The sequence below is a fragment of the Salvelinus sp. IW2-2015 genome, linkage group LG32, assembly GCF_002910315.2.
Source record: "Salvelinus sp. IW2-2015 linkage group LG32, ASM291031v2, whole genome shotgun sequence".
In the NCBI taxonomy this organism is placed as follows: Eukaryota; Metazoa; Chordata; class Actinopteri; order Salmoniformes; family Salmonidae; genus Salvelinus; species Salvelinus sp. IW2-2015.
In genome coordinates this window covers 27,233,499-27,249,386 of record NC_036871.1, presented here as the reverse complement: position 1 = coordinate 27,249,386, position 15,888 = coordinate 27,233,499, and the positions used below count along the sequence as shown (strand labels likewise).

The 15,888-nt window shown below is 39.4% G+C and overlaps 2 protein-coding genes across 2 annotated transcripts in view; one reads left to right on the top strand and one right to left on the bottom strand.

Annotated features, from left to right (window-relative positions):
- The window catches only part of LOC111956719 (ankyrin repeat domain-containing protein 13C), a 32,068-nt gene extending 18,736 nt beyond the window's left edge, over positions 1-13,332 (bottom strand). Inside the window, exons 1-5 of the mRNA XM_023977261.2 lie at positions 12,536-13,332; positions 12,273-12,314; positions 11,257-11,361; positions 2,599-2,684; positions 1,173-1,218 (exon numbers count right to left, since the gene is read on the bottom strand). Coding sequence (XP_023833029.1) covers positions 1,173-1,218; positions 2,599-2,684; positions 11,257-11,361; positions 12,273-12,314; positions 12,536-12,938 — 682 coding nt within the window. The 5' untranslated portion in view covers positions 12,939-13,332. The remainder of the gene's footprint in view (positions 1-1,172; positions 1,219-2,598; positions 2,685-11,256; positions 11,362-12,272; positions 12,315-12,535) is intronic.
- A 272-nt stretch (positions 13,333-13,604) lies between these two features.
- On the top strand, positions 13,605-14,815 carry LOC111956722 (zinc finger protein 830-like). Its single transcript, XM_023977265.2, has one exon. It carries the CDS (start codon positions 13,678-13,680, stop codon positions 14,737-14,739), a length of 1,062 nt encoding a protein of 353 aa, XP_023833033.1. The 5' UTR covers positions 13,605-13,677; the 3' UTR covers positions 14,740-14,815.
- Positions 14,816-15,888: the final 1,073 nt, after the last annotated feature.

The window sequence follows — 15,888 nt, the reverse complement described above, 5'->3', positions numbered from 1 at the left end:
TTGTCCAGTTGGAATATTATTGAAGATTTATTATAAAAATTATAAACTCTTGACTTTTCGTCTGGATTTTGCGCTCGCGCATTGTGCCTTTGGAATAGTGAACTAAACGCACGAACAAAACGGAGGTATTTGGACATAAATATGGACGTAATCGAACAAAACAAACATTTCTTGTGGAAGTGGGAGTTCTGGGAGTGCATTCCGACGAAGATCAGCAAAGGTAAGTGAAGATTTATAATGCTATTTCTGACTTTTGTTGACTCCACAACTTGGCGGGTAACTGTATGGCTTGCTTTTGTGGCTGAACGCTGTGCTCAGATGATTGAATATTGTGCTTTTGCCGTAAAGCTTTTTTTAAATCTGACACAGCGGTTGCATTAAGAACAAGTTTATCTTTAATTCTATGTGAAACATGTATCTTTCATCAAAGTTTATGATGAGTATTTCTGTTATTTGATGCAATTTCTCCAGATGTTTTGGAGGCATTTCTGTTTTCTGGTGTTTGGATATAAATATGAACAAAACATACATGTATTGTGTAACATAAAGTCCTATGAGTGTCATCTGATGAAGATCATCAAAGGTTAGTGATTAATTTTATCTATATTTCTGCTTTTTGTGACTCCTATCTTTGGCTGGAAAAATGGCTGTGTTTTTCTGTGATTTGGCGGTGATCTAACATAATCGTTTGTGGTGCTTTCGCTGTAAAGCCTTTTTGAAATCGCACACTGTGGTGGGATTAACAACAAGATTACCTTTAAAATGGTATAAGATGTATGTTTGAGGAATTTTAATTATTTGAGGAATTTTAATAATCTCTGTTGTTTTGAATTTGGCGCCCTGCAATTTCACTGGCTGTTGGCGAGGTGGGACGCTAACATCCCGAACGATCCCAGAGAGGTTAACAAATCCCTGAGCCGAAAGAGCACCACAGATCCTCTAAGCAATTAACACACCACACTCCATGCCAAGATAGAATGGTAACAGAACAGACCATTTAAAAAAAATATATATATWTTTTTTTAAATACAGGCTAATTAGATTGGAGAATGAAACTACCTGGCGAAGGTGTCCTGCACTAAGAATAACAATGAATAGAGAGTGTGTGAAAAGAAATGTTGGCTCGGTGCAGCTTATTTTAATGTATTGCATATCATGTAGCGGCGACTCACCCCAACTTTGAAAGTCCCAGTGAAGCTCAAAGTAGAAGTCACCAAGCTATGAAGATTTAAAAAAAACGTTGTACATTATTATATTGTTATGCAAGCCACACACTATCAAACAAAATTCACAAATAAGTTCCTTTATAGCTGTAAATTGTTAAAAACATTTTAAAAAGGGGAAAAATGTATTTTTGTGCTGTTATTATGGACAGATGCTGAAATTGGAGAGAAAGGTTAAAGAAAGGTATGGACAGATAGTGGTAGTGAACTGATACTACTACTAGCTATGGAACAAACAAACTGAAATTACTGACACCCTTGATAAAGATGACCAATTATGAATTCATAAAATAAATAGAGATATTTTGTATGCAAAAAATATACAGTGGGGAGAACAAGTATTTGATAAGTAGGAAAACCTGCAAAATCGGCAGTGTATCAAATACTTGTTCTCCCCACTGTATATATATATATTATTTTATCCTAATAAAATTGCTGAGGGAAAGAGATTATGTTTAACAAGTAATATTTGTTTTACCTCAAAAGGTAGGGGTCAAAATGATTGACAGCCCTAAAGATTCTTATAAATAAAGTTGCCAAAAGTAAAGTATTTGGTCCCATATTCCAAGCACACAATGACTTCATGGATTCATTTGCAGTTTGTTTTGGTTGCGTATAAGATTATTTGGTCCCCAACAGAAATTAATGGTAAATAATGCAGTGTCATTTTGGAGCCACCTTAATTGTAAATAAGAATAGAATATGTTTCTAAACAATTCTACATTAATGTGGATGCTACCACGATTACAGATAATAATGAATGAATAATGAATAATGATGAGTGAGAAAGTTAGAGGGTCAAAGATCATACCCCCAAGACATGCTAACCTCTCACCATTACCAATAACAGGGGAGATTAGCATGTCTTGGCAGTATGATCTTTGACAAAACTAACAGCAAATGCATCCAACATGTTTGTAGAGTCACAAGCTTGATGTAGTCACTGCATGCTAGGAATATGGGACCAAATACTCAACCAAATACTAATACTAAACTTTATTTGTAAGAATCTTTGGGGTGTCAATCATTTTGACCCCTACCTTTTTGAGAAAAAAAGTATGACTTGTTAAACAAAATCTTTCTCTAAGCAACTGTATTAGTATAAAATAATACAATTTCCCAATTGTTTGGAGCATACAATATAGCTAGGTATTTTTATTATTTATCTTATACAGTCGTTATTGCTCATCTTTATCAAGGGGGTCAATAATTTCGGACCCGACTGTCAAATACTTTTGGAAATATTCAATTTATTCCACTGTACTGGCAAAAATAAATTAAGCGCAGCTCAAGTACTTTGACAAAGGATCTGTGCACGCCATAAATTATGGCGGATGCTGTAGTAGGCTAGCCCAGTTGGCTGTCAAAGCCTCACCTCCTTCAGCGCTCTCAGCAGCTTGGGCCTCTTGTCCGCCACACTCTCTCTGGACTGCTGCTTCAGCTTCCGCAGTATGGCTGTGACTGACGATGGGAGAAGAAGGAGATCACAACAAAGCCATAGCAAGGCACTGCTATACAACTCCATACAAGACATAGCCAATATTTTCCATAGCCTAGATATTCTATACGTGCAAGTTTCTACCTTGAGACACACACACAGCAGAAGCGATTACAAGGGCAGATGATCTTGCAAAAAGCAACTTTCAAAAGCGTTACACAACACTAAACCTAAAAAAGTGAAAGAAGATGAGCTTTGTAAACCAACGCTTCAACGACAGTGAGAGTTGTGAGCCAGAGAAGAAAAAGGAGATACCCAGCCAGTCAATGACAGAGTGATAAATCATTCAACCAAGTGATATACTCTAACAGTATTCCAATGGGTTTTTGCCTGATACTACTCTGACTTTAAGACCAAAGTTATCCTATTTACACTTTGTAGTCAATTTTGACAATAGAATATATGTTTGACTCATATCGATGCCACATAGGCTGTTTTCTAAATGAAAAGTTATTTTTTAGGGGCAGTTGCTCAAACACTGATGCAGCCAGTAATCCGGACTGTGGCTCTGTGGTGCAGCAGAGTACAAAGGGGAGGCTGCCTATGACATGAGTCACCTTACACACTGCGCAGTTAAATACATGCTGAACCTCAGTGATACAACACCCCTAATGAGTTTCTGGATGGATTTCAAAAAGTGTGTGCTTTCTTGCAAAGAATTATAATTGGGGTGATATCTCTAACTTCTATCCAGTAACCTTGATCAATGTGTTGGAAAACTGAGCAGGTCGAGCATAACACGTCAACTCTGTTGCCCATAGATAGACTAGCTACAAATGTAAAAAAAAWAAAAATAACAATAAAATGTGACGCTTGCATTCAATTGCMCCTCCCTGTTGCAGACAAGCTTCCATTCCCTCTGTCACAAGGGGACAGATCGCTGCTTTAAGATGAAATCGTCAACCCTGTTACTTTATTTGGCACTTAGATACTTACTATAGTCAAGTTTTATGTAACTTCTTGAGATGGGAAAACATGTTTTTATTAAGTTGAACATGTGCTCTTTAAGACAGAATGTTAGAATTATGGGAGAACATTTTTCCCACCAAGTTAAACCAAAAGGCACTCCTTTCGTGGAATGACCCATCACTCTCTTTCTGCAGCTGTCTCTTACACTGAACAAATCACAACAATTTCAATGATTCTACTGAGTTACAGTCCATATAAGGAAATCAATGAATTGAAATACATTAATTAGGCCCTAATCTATGGATTTCACATGACTGGGCAGCAGCGCAGCCATGGGTGGGCCTGGGAGAGCTTAGGCCTAGCCACTGGGGAGCCAGGCCCAGCCAATTAAAAAATATAAACAATTCCCACAAAAGGGCTTTATTACAGACAGAAATACTCCTCAGTTTCATCAGCTGTCCAGGTGGCTGGTCTCAGTTGATCCCGCAAGTGAAGAAGCTTGGTGTGGAGGTCCTGGGCTGGCGTGTTTACACGTGGTCTGCGGTTGGAAATACTGCCATAGTCTCTAAAAACGACATTGGAGGCATCTTATAGTAGAGAAATATATATTCAAATTATCTGGCAACAGCTCTGGTGGACATTCCTGCAGTCAGCATGCCAATTGCACGATCCCTTAAAAGTTGAGACATCTGTGGCATTGTGTGACAAGACTGCACATTATTGTCCCTAGCACTTGTGTAAAGATCACACAGGTGCACTTGTGTAAAGATCGKACAGTTTAATCAGCTKCTTGATATGTCACACCTGTTAGGTGGATGGATTATCTTGGCAAAGGAGAAATTCTCACTAACAGGGACGTAAACAAAACTGTGCACAAATTTTGAGAGAAATGATCTTTTTGTGCTTATGGGAAATGCCTGGGATCTGAAACATGAAACACGGGACCAACACTTTTCATGTTGCGTTTATATTTTTGTACAGTATAATAATAAGCCTTAGTATTCTTTTTTTGTTGTTGCTATTTCTTATTGTTGTTGCATCGTCGAGAAGGAGCCTGCAAGTAAGCATTTCGTTGGACGATGTATCCTATGCGTATCCCGTACATACAGTGCCTTTGGAAAGTATTCAGACCCCTTGACTTTTTCCACATTTTGTTACGTTACAGCCTTATTCTAAAATGAATTAACAATATAAAAAAATCAACACACAATACTCCATAATGACAAAGTGAAAACAAGTTTTTAGAAATGTTTGTAAATGTGTTAAAAATAAAACAGAAATACCTTCTTTACATAAGTATTCAGACCCTTTGCTATGAGACTCGAAATTGGTCTCAGGTGCATCCTGTGTCCATTGATCATGTGGTAAATTCAACTGATTGGACATGATTTGGAAAAGCACAAACCTGTCTATATAAAAGGTCCCACAGTTGACAGTGCATGTCAGAGCAAAAGCCAAGCCATGAGGTCGGAGGAATTGTCCATAGAGCTCTGAGACAGGATTGTGTCGAGGCAGAGATCTGGGGAAGGGTAGCAAAAAATGTCTGCAGCATTTAAGTTCCCCAAGAACACAGTGGCCTCCATCATTCTTAAATGGAAGAAGTTTGGAACCACCAAGACTCTTGCTAGAGCTGGCCGCCTGGCAAAACTGAACAAATCGGGGGATACGGGCCTTGGTCAACCAAGGCCTTTATGGTAGAGTGGCCAGACGGAAGCCACTCCTCAGTAAAAGGCACATGACAGCCCGCTTGGAGTTTGCCAAAAGGCACCTAAAGACTCTCAGACCATGAGAAACAAGATTCTCTGGTCTGATGAAACCAAGATTGAACTCTTTGGCCTGAAAGCCAAGTGTCACAACTGAAGGAAACCTGGCACCATTCCTACGGTGAAGCATGGTGGTGGCAGCATCATGCTGTGGGGATGTTTTTCAGCGGCAGGGACTGGGAGACTAGTCAGGATCGAGGCAAAGATGAATGGAGCAAAGTACAGAGAGAAAACCTGCTCCAGAGCGCTCAAGACCTCAGACTGGGGATATGGTTCACTTTCCAACAGTACAATGACCCTTAGCACACAACCAAGACAACGCAGGAGTGGCTTTGGGACAAGTCTCCGAATGTCCTTGAGTGGCCCAGCCAGAGCCCGGACTTGAACCTGATCTAACATCTCTGGAGAAACTTGAAAATATCTTTGCAGCAACACTCCCCATCCAACCTGACAGAGCTTGAGAGGATCTGCAGAGAAGAATGGGAGAAACATGTGCCAAGCTTGTAGTGTCATACCCAAGAAGACTCAAGGTTGTAATCGCTGCCAAACGTTCTTCAACAAACTACTGAGTAAAGGGTCTGAATACGAATGTGATATTTCCGTTTTTATTTTTTTTAAATAAATTAGCTAAAATGTCTAAAACCTGTTTTTGCTTTGTCATTTTTGGGTATTGTGTGAGGGAAAAAAACGATTTAATCAGTTTTAGAATAAGGCTGTAACCTAACAAAATGTGGGAAAAGTCAAGGGGTCTGAATACTTTCCGAAGGCGCTGTACGACTAATAAATCTTTAAACTTTTAATTTTACCACTAGTAGTACTGCCACAGTCACTGGCCAGAGTTTGGCTGCCATTGTGTGTCCTTGGTGTACTGTGTGGATGGAGCCAAGCTGCTGTCTCCTCCCTGCCCACTGCGATCTGACCTTCCCATGCCTGACCTCTGTCCCCAGTCTGCCAAAGCATCCCTACTGCAGGACTGGAGACGCATACTAATACATGTTGGGGTGACAGGGTCATAGCTCTAACCCGGGCAACATATAACAGGGAATTTAATTGAAGGGAAATAAAGATTTGTAATATATTTTGATATATATATATATGTTTTGCCTAACCTTTAAAATGACTTGCATGGAATTTTTTATAAACTAGCCTATTTATAATAGTATTTTATATTATGCAGTTAGATTTTTTTTTGTTAACAAGGCAATAAACAGAAAAAAACTGAGCGAGCTAGTGAAGCCCATTCAATCCTCTACGATACTCTCACCATTTAAAAAACAGACACTTCACTTAACTAGCATTCCTAACAAATCCACATAATCAACACAAATAAAATGTACCCTATATTAAGACCTCTAGTTTACAGTGCTGTGTTAAATGGGCATCAAAGTGGGCATCAAAGTGAACAAACAGAGAGCCAGCCAGCTGTAGAGCCAGGCTGGGTTCCAGGACGTCTGGATGCAGACAGAGCGTGCAGAGAAAATCCCCGGCATGGCTTTGGCTGGCTAGCTGGGCCAGCCTACAACCCAACCCCTCAAYAGCACCAGAGAGCAATCGGTCAGTCTACAGCCTAACAGGACCCGATTTCTCGATAGTGATGGAATTTAGGCTTATATGTGTTTTAATGACGCATCATAAAGATAACAGCCGAAGATGTCAAAACMATTTCCCTAAACACCATGCAGTGTACCCGTTACAAAGTGAAACGTAACTGTGTGGTGGGAAAAGTACCCAATTGAGTAAAAGAGTAAAGATGCCTTAATTGAAAATAACTAACTTAAAAGTGAAAGTCTACCGGGAAAATACTACTTGAGTAAGTCTAAAAGTACTTGGTTTTAAATATACTTAAAACTTCTTTGTGATCGGAGTCCCTTCCACGGGACGGTTGAGTTAACGTAGGCTAATGCGAGCATGAGGTTGTAAGTAACATGAACATTTCCCAGGACATAGACATATCTGATATTGTCAGAAAGCTTAAATTCTTGTTAATCTAACTGCACTGTCCAATTTACAGTAGCTATTAGTGAAATAATACCATGCTATTGTTTGAGGAGAGTGCACAATTTTGAACATGAAAAGTTATTAATAAACAAATTAGGCACATTTGGGCAGTCTTGATACAAACGTTTGAACAGAAATGCAATGGTTTATTGGATCAGTCTAAAACTSTGCACATACACTGGTGCCATCTAGGGGCCAAAATCTAAATTGCACCTGGGCTGGAATAATACATTATGGCCTTTCTCTTGCATTTCAAAGATGGTACAAAAAAATACAAAAGAACGGTTGGTTTTTTCTTTGTATTATCTTTTACCAGATCTATTGTGTTATATTCTCCTACATTCCTTTCACATTTCCATGAACTTCAAAGTGTTTCCTTTCAAATGGTACCAAGAATATGCATATACCTGCTTCAGGGCCTGAGCAACAGGCAGTTAGATTTGGGTATGATATTATAGGCGAAATTCGAAAAAAAGGGTCTAATCCTTAAGCGGATTTATGTATAAAAGGATAAATCATTTCAAATTGCTTATTTTAAGCAAATCAAACAGCACAGTTTCATTGTTTATTTATTCATTCACTGATAGCCAGATCAGAGGCAGTAGGGATGACCAGGGATGTTCTCTTCATAAGTGCATGAATTGGAACATTTTCCTGTGCTGCTAAACATAAAAAAATGTAACAATACTTTTGGGTGTCAGGGAAAATATATTCAGTAAAGTACTTTATTTTCTTCAGCAATGTAGGGAAGTAAAAGTAGTCAAAAATATAAATAGTAAAGTACAGATACCCCGCAAAACTACTTAAGTAGAAATACTTAAAAGTACTACTTAAGTACTTTACACGACAGGTCGTTACACGATATGTCCCGTGCTGAAATCTTTTCCAGAATATATAGGATAAAAAGCATACTGTAGCTCTATAATATATTCAAAGTTTAAAAATAAATAATATATATACGCAAACAGCACCAGTCAAAAGTTTGGATACACCTACTCATTCCAGGGGTTTACTTTTACTCTTTTCGACATTGTAGAATAATAGCGAAGACAGAAAAACTATGAAATAACACATGGAATGTGTTATCATGCAGTAACCAAAAAAGTGTGAAACATATCAAAATATATTGTTTATTTGAGATTCTTCAGTAGGCACCCATTCTCTCAACCAGCTTCTTGAGGTAATCACCTGAAACGCATTTCAATTAACAGGTGTGCCTTGTTAAAAGTTCAATTGTGGAATTTCTTTCCTTCTTAATGCGTTTGAGCAAATCAGTTGTGTTGTGACAAGGTAGGGATGGTATACAGAAGATAGCCCTATTTGGTAAAAGACCAAGTTCATATTATGGCAAGAACAGATCAAATAAGCAAGGAAGCGACAGTCCATCATTACTTTAAGACATGAAGGTCAGTCAATAAGGAACATTTAAAATAACTTTTAAAGATTATTCAAGTGTAGTTGCTAAAACCATCAAGCGCTATAATGAAACTGACTCTCATGAGGACCACCACAGGAAAGGAAGACCCAGAGTTACCTCTGCTGCAGAGGATAAGTTCATTAGAGTTACCAGCCTCAGAAATTGCAGCCCAAATAAATGCTTCAGAGTTCAAGTAACAGACACATCTCAACATCAACTGGAGTGCTGCATCAGATGACCCGATCTCAACCCAACTGAGATGGTTTGTGATGAGTTGGACCGCAGAGTGAAGAAAAAGCAGCCAACAAGTGCTCAGCATATGTGGGAACTCCGTCAAGACTTTTGGGAAAGCATTCCAGGTAAAGCTGGTTGACAGAATGCCAAGAGTGTGCAAAGCTGTCATCAAGGCAAAGGTTGGCTACTTTGAAGAATTTCAAATAAGAAATATATTTGTTTAACACTTTTTTGGTTACTACATGATTCCATATGTGTTATTTTATAGTTTTTCTTCACTATTATTCTACAATGTAAAAAAATTAAGAAAACCCCTTGAATGAGTAGGTGTGTCTAAACTTTTGACTGGTAGTGTATATTTTTTACACAAAGTTTTCCCATCAAAAGAAAAAAGGTTCTGTAGCCTATTACGTATTTAAGTGTTTGTATAATTAGGTTTGCCATGTGTTATGTATTTTAAGTGTTTTTTGTAGTGCTATGTTGTATGCAATGCTGGATAATGTACATTCTGCATTTCTTCATTTTGTGTCAACTGTGAGAAAGAATTACTAAAGTCTCTCGTTGCCACCTTCGCTATATCAACGTGACCTAGAAATAGGATATAATGACAATGGTTTTCGTAATTGCAATTTGAATGCACAGAGACACCGTAACGACATCCTGAGGCACATTCATCCACCAAACATCACTCCATGTTTCAGCATGATAATGCACAGCCCAATGTCGCAAGGATCTGTACACTATTCCTGGAAGCTGGAAATGTCCCAGTTTTTCCATGGCCTGCAAACTCACCAGACATGTCACACATTGAACATGTTTGGTATACTCTGGATCRACGTGTACGACAGCATGTTCCAGTTCCCACCAATATCCACGATTTCGCAAAGACATTGAAGAAAAGTAGGACAATATTCCACAATCAACAGCCTGATCAACGACCCTACTTTTTTAAAAGGCATCTGTGACCAACAGATTCATATCTGTATTCCCATTCATGTGAAATCCATAGATTAGGGCCTAATGAATTTATTTCAAATTACTGATTTCCTAATATGAAATGTAACTCAGTAAAATAAAAAAAATTGTTGCATGTTTTGTTTGGCAATATATCCTCCAAACACCAGCTCTGAGGCATTATCCCTTTTATACAATGGGTTAGCAACATATTCAAATAATGATTAACATATTTTAATTAAAAACGTTATTTTAATTAAATGTATTCATAGTATTTCATCCTTCAACAAGATCTAGTCCCGACACAAATCTAGGGTTGCTAGAGTCGTTGAGTCTTTTTGTTCTGCATCTATGGACRCGAGCCAGTCGTTCGTTCTAAATGTTCCATTGCCATACTGTCTGGCAATGTTCTTATCCCTTACTTGCTAGCTAGCCAACTACTGCGAACTTAGTCACGTCAAAAAGTGCAGCCAGAATAACAGCAAAGTAGCTGCATTTGCATAAACTTTTTTCTAGTGATATTTATTTGGATACATCCATAACAATAAGCTGATGAGGGAAGATTTCGCCTGGCATAGAAAATGTGCTCAATCGTAAGGACAATGTTGTTCAGAGGAGCTAGCCAACAACACAGCAACAGTTAGACAATCACTTTAAACTGAAACTGGAAAGATTAGCAGCGTTTTGTTTTAACTTTTTTCAATTTACATTTCTTTGTATATATATATCCATAAAAATGATGGCAGTGGAATCATGATTTCGACTGGCTGAGAAACGCTGCCTGTCTGACTCGTCCTGACTCACGACACATTCATTACTATGGGACAGCAGGAGATTGAATTTGAATATTGAAACAATGTTGCAAATGTCGGAGAGACAGAGAACAAGGTTTATTCAAATCTCCACTGTTAAAAACTAAATGTTAGTCTAAAAGAAACATGAAATAATGTCTAGATGCTTTTTATAGTGGAGATCAAGTTTATAAGTTGCTTGGCTGGGCTGATGAGACAATTGATTACGAAGTCAGATGGAACAGAGTAAATAGGCATTTTAACATCATAGAGTTAGCCGGTGGCAACTTGTGGAATAAAACCGTCTGGAATGCGGTTTTAACCATTCAGGATTAGACCCTCCCGTTGTATAATACCGTATAAAACCATAGCTCGTCTCTCCCCGACAAGAGGAATCCTAGCTTGCCGGTCCCGGTATAAAAAAGGTTGAGGAACACTGCTTTGGATAGAAAATACCCTAGATCCTTACTCATCTGTCGGTCTCCATAGCTGATGGCCTCTGCCAGGGGGCTCCAGCCCTGGGCATTCTTCACCTTCACAGGGGCATTATGGGCCAGGAGCAGGAGGGCACACTCTGCAGCACAAAAAAAACACACAAACATTACAATTGATCAAACATCATCAAGCTACTTTTAGATTAATTGTTTTTGTTTTCAAATCTAAGCCAATCACCCGTCTCCATGGTCTTTATACTTGGACGTTGAATACTCATTTCTGTAGTTAATGACGATAACAGTATATTGCGTCAAGTAACAAGACGTCGACTGACCCGAAGGGCGTTCGATATGGGACCAGCCGCTACTATGAGACTACTAGACTATGTAACACACTGCAGYCCACAGAGGTCAGACAAGATGATCTCAGTACAGCAGGACAGACAGGGAATTTATTCCAGAAGAAAGCCACATGGCCAATTTACTAGAGGAGAGCTGGAGAACATGTTGATTATGTTATGTGAATGGCAAAAAACATTGCTGGTAGGATGACTTGGGAGACATGCCAGATGTGCGGCATAATGCCCTGCAACATGGCACATTTTCTGTGTCATTTCCTGGCCTTAGGCTTATGGTGCTTTCAAGCTAACTGGGAACTTAGAAAAAAATAGGTCAAATCATGACGTCAGTGATCTTCAGGTCGGACCTCTAAAAAGATGCCAGAGTTTCCGACATGAAATTCCAAGTTGGATGACCGTTCAAATAAATTTTTCCCAGTCGGAGCTTGTTTTTTTTCTAGTTCCTAGTTGTCTTGAACACATTTAAGTTGTAGATTTCAGAGTTCCCAGTTGTTTTGAATGTGGCATTAGGCCAGAGATGAGAGTATGAGCCAAAAAATCCTGTCAAACTCTGGTGTCATGTAAATGTTTAGAGGAAAGTAGTACAAGTCAGTCTTTTGTTGTTTGCATGTCTCGGTCCTGTTCAAATAGGTCTATGTATCTGTTATTCTCCATATCAGATATTCTTGATTACCAGAACTCAAAGCCCTTACCTTTGTGACCCATCATCACAGCTACGTGAAGAGGTGTGTTTCCTAGAAAGAGAGTGAATGACCAGTTATGAGATTATTGATGTCACAGCTAGTGCAGGTGCACAGGGACAATGTTTGTTTAACTCAACACATGTTAGTAAGCAAGTACTGACTATGTTGGTCAAAAAAGTGTAAACTAATATGTAATGGATGCAAAACTAGAAGTGATAACCTATGCAGTTTCCTATTCCATGTACTAAGTTCGGGTTACCATGCACACTCACCATGCACATCTTTCTGGGAGATGTTCTGGGTCCGAATGAGTGAGGACAAGCGACGCACATCTCCTCTGAACACACATTCGTGAACAGGGAATTCCAAATTCAAGTCCTCATTACCATTGGTCAGAATGATGGGATTCTTGTTATAGTCATCGATGATAGTACAAACTGATTGATTGGCATTGGTTGCATTAATATTCGATAGCTGCTGCTGCAGTGCCATAGGTTTCACCGTCTTGTTATGGTTCTTGTTTGATTTGTACGTGATGGTGGTACCGTTGGGGGTTGGAGAGGTTATTGTTCCATTTGTAGATTCATCAAATGTTTCCATTAACGTTATAGCCCCATCCTTACTAGGCTTGTTGTTATGGTCTTTCCGCAATGTGCGAATCTTTTCCCCGGTCATGGTTTAACGTTACTATCTAGCAAGGAGACTAGCTACTTCAGATGAATATTGTATTATGTTGACTATGGTTGTCAATGACAGCTGCAATAGCTACCGTAATAGCTAGCTATTTGCCTAACCTAGCTAGCTAGATTGCAGTTTTTCAACCATATAATGGATGTGGGTGTTACAACAGAAACAACACACATGTAAAAACAAAACAACTGGAAAATATACTCTCAAGATTGTTAACACACGATTAAGATTGAAAATACCAAATTATTCGGCTACATCCTTGATAACAGTCGTTTCAAAATGTCCCAATTGCATCTTGCAGTGCGGTAGTTTGCTTGCTAACGTTTGCTAGCAAGATTAGAAACCTTCCGATTGAAAAGCGTTCTTAATACCTCAGTGGTGAAAAGACCATCTGCCATCTTCCGCTTAGTATCTCGCGAGAATAAAAAGCATCAAAACCACATTCCTTAGGTATCGCGATAATTAGTTGAACAGAATCTTTTATTTTTAGAAACACCAAATAAATATTTAACGCACACAAAATATATTGTAGTAAACTCATGATGATATATATACAATGTAAAAGCACCAGCATAAGGTATAATTTACAGAAGTTGTTCTCAAACTTGATTCTGGCAATTTTTTCGACGCCTACTAGGGGTCTTGAATTAACATACGTCATCTACACGCGCCATATTTTTGTTGTTTGCCAAGCTTCCAGAAATTTTGTTTTGAAACGCAAATAATGCCTCCAAAGAATAAGCAGAAGAAAGTGATTCATCAAGATGAACTGCGTCGGTTAATGAGAGAGAAACAAAAGCAAACGATAGATAAGAAGCGTGTCGAATCCCCTTATGCCAAGTACAACAGTCTCGACCATCTTAGCTGCGTACTCTGCAACGAGCGGGTAAAGAATGAAATATTGTGGCAGACTCACGTTCTTGGAAAACAGCATAAGGAGAAAGTTGCCGAGCTCAAGGGGTCTAAACAAAGTTCAACAGGTCAAGGACCCCAGCCCCCGCTGAAAAGGAAAGCATTGGATTCTGAAGACACGAATGGGAAAAAGTCTAAACCAGTGGCAGGTAACGAGCAGGCATCTACGTCGTCAGGGCTGCCTGATGTTTTCTTTGCGAAACCTGCCCCGCCGGGGCCGAAGAAACTAACTGGAATTTTGAAAAAAACATCTGCTGGACTGAGTCTTCTAGCCGGAGTCTATAATGAAGACGATGACGAAGAGGAGGCTGGTGACTCTTTTGACCGGGGGGCAGCCTCCAGCTCGGGTGTGCAGAAGGGGACGCCTGCCCCAGGACTCCCAGCTGATTTCTTTGACAACAGCACCATTCCAGCTGTCCCAGCTGCCTCTCATTCCGGGTCTATCCTCAAACCAGATGAAACTGAGAAGAGTGTGGAGAAGAAGGAAAATACACCYGAAGCACTACCAGAAGGCTTCTTTGACGACCCAGTGAGAGATGCCAAAGTCCGCAATGTTGACGCTCCAAAAGATCAAATGGATAAGGAGTGGGAAGAGTTCCAAAAGGAAATGCGGCAGGTGAACACTAAATCAGAGGCCATTGTAGCCGAGGATGACGAGGAGGGACGTTTTGAGCGTCAGATTGATGAAATCGATGAGCAAATCGAATGTTACCGTCGGGTTGAGGTATTGAGAGATAAGCAAGATGTGGTGAAGAAGGTTGCGAAGGAGAAAACCGAAGACCAGGAAGACTCCAGGGGAAGCGATGAAGAGGATGAAGAAGAGCTGCTCCACTTGCTGTCAAGAGACTGGAGGGCTAAAGGGGCCCTTGCTTAAAATTCCTGGGTCCTTTTGACCCTAATAGGGTCAATGTTTCTCCAGATTGTAAATAAAATTGCAAAGTTGCAAAGGAGCCAGCTTCTTTCCTCTGTCAATGACAAACCTTTGTTGAGGATATTGAATGTCTTGTACAGTTATGTCTACAGTACCAGTCAAACGTTTGGACACACATATTCATTCAAGGGTTTTTCTTTATTTTTACTATTTTCTACATTGTAGAATAATAGTGAAGACATCAAAACTATGAAATAACACATGGAATTATGTAGTAACCAAAAAAGTGTTAAACAAGTCAAAATACATTTTATATTTGAGATTCTTYAAAGTAGCCACCCTTTCCTTGTTGACAGCTTTGCACACTCTTGTCATTCTCTCAACCAGCTTCATTAGGAATGCTTTTCCAACAGTCTTGAAGGAGTTCCCACATATTCTGAGCACTTGTTGGCTGCTTTTCCTTCACTCTGCGGTCCAACTTATTGGGTTGAGGTCGGGTGATTGTGGAGGCCAGGTCATCTGATGCAGCACTCCAGCACTCTCCTTGTATATTTGAGATTCAAAGTAGCCACCCTTTGCCTTGATGACTGTCAGCGTTGCACACTCTTGGCRCTCTCTCAACCAGCTTCATGAGGTAATCAGCTGGAATGCATTTCAATTAACAGCTGTGCCTTGTTAAAAGTTAATTTGTAGAACTTCTTTCTTTAATGTGTTTGAGACAATCAGTTGTGTTGTGACAAGGCAGGGGTGGTATACAGAAGATAGCCCTATTTGGTAAAATAACAATTCCATAGTATGGCAAGAACAGCTCAAATAAGCAAAGAGAAACAACAGTCCATCATTACTTTAAGATATGAAGGTCAGTCAATCTTTGGAATTTAAAGAACTGTCCTTTGGTCTGATGAATCCAAATTAGATTTTTGGTTCCAACCACTGTGTCTTTGTGAGACGCAGAGTAGGTGAACGGGTTATCTCTGCATGTGTGATTCCCACCGTGAAGCATGGATGTGTGATGGTGCTTTGCTGGTGACACTGTCCTTGATTTATTTAGAATAAGGCACACTTAACCAGCATGCCTACCGCAGCAATATGCCATCCCATCTGGTTTGTGCTTAGTGGGACTATCATTTATTTTACAACAGGACATTGACG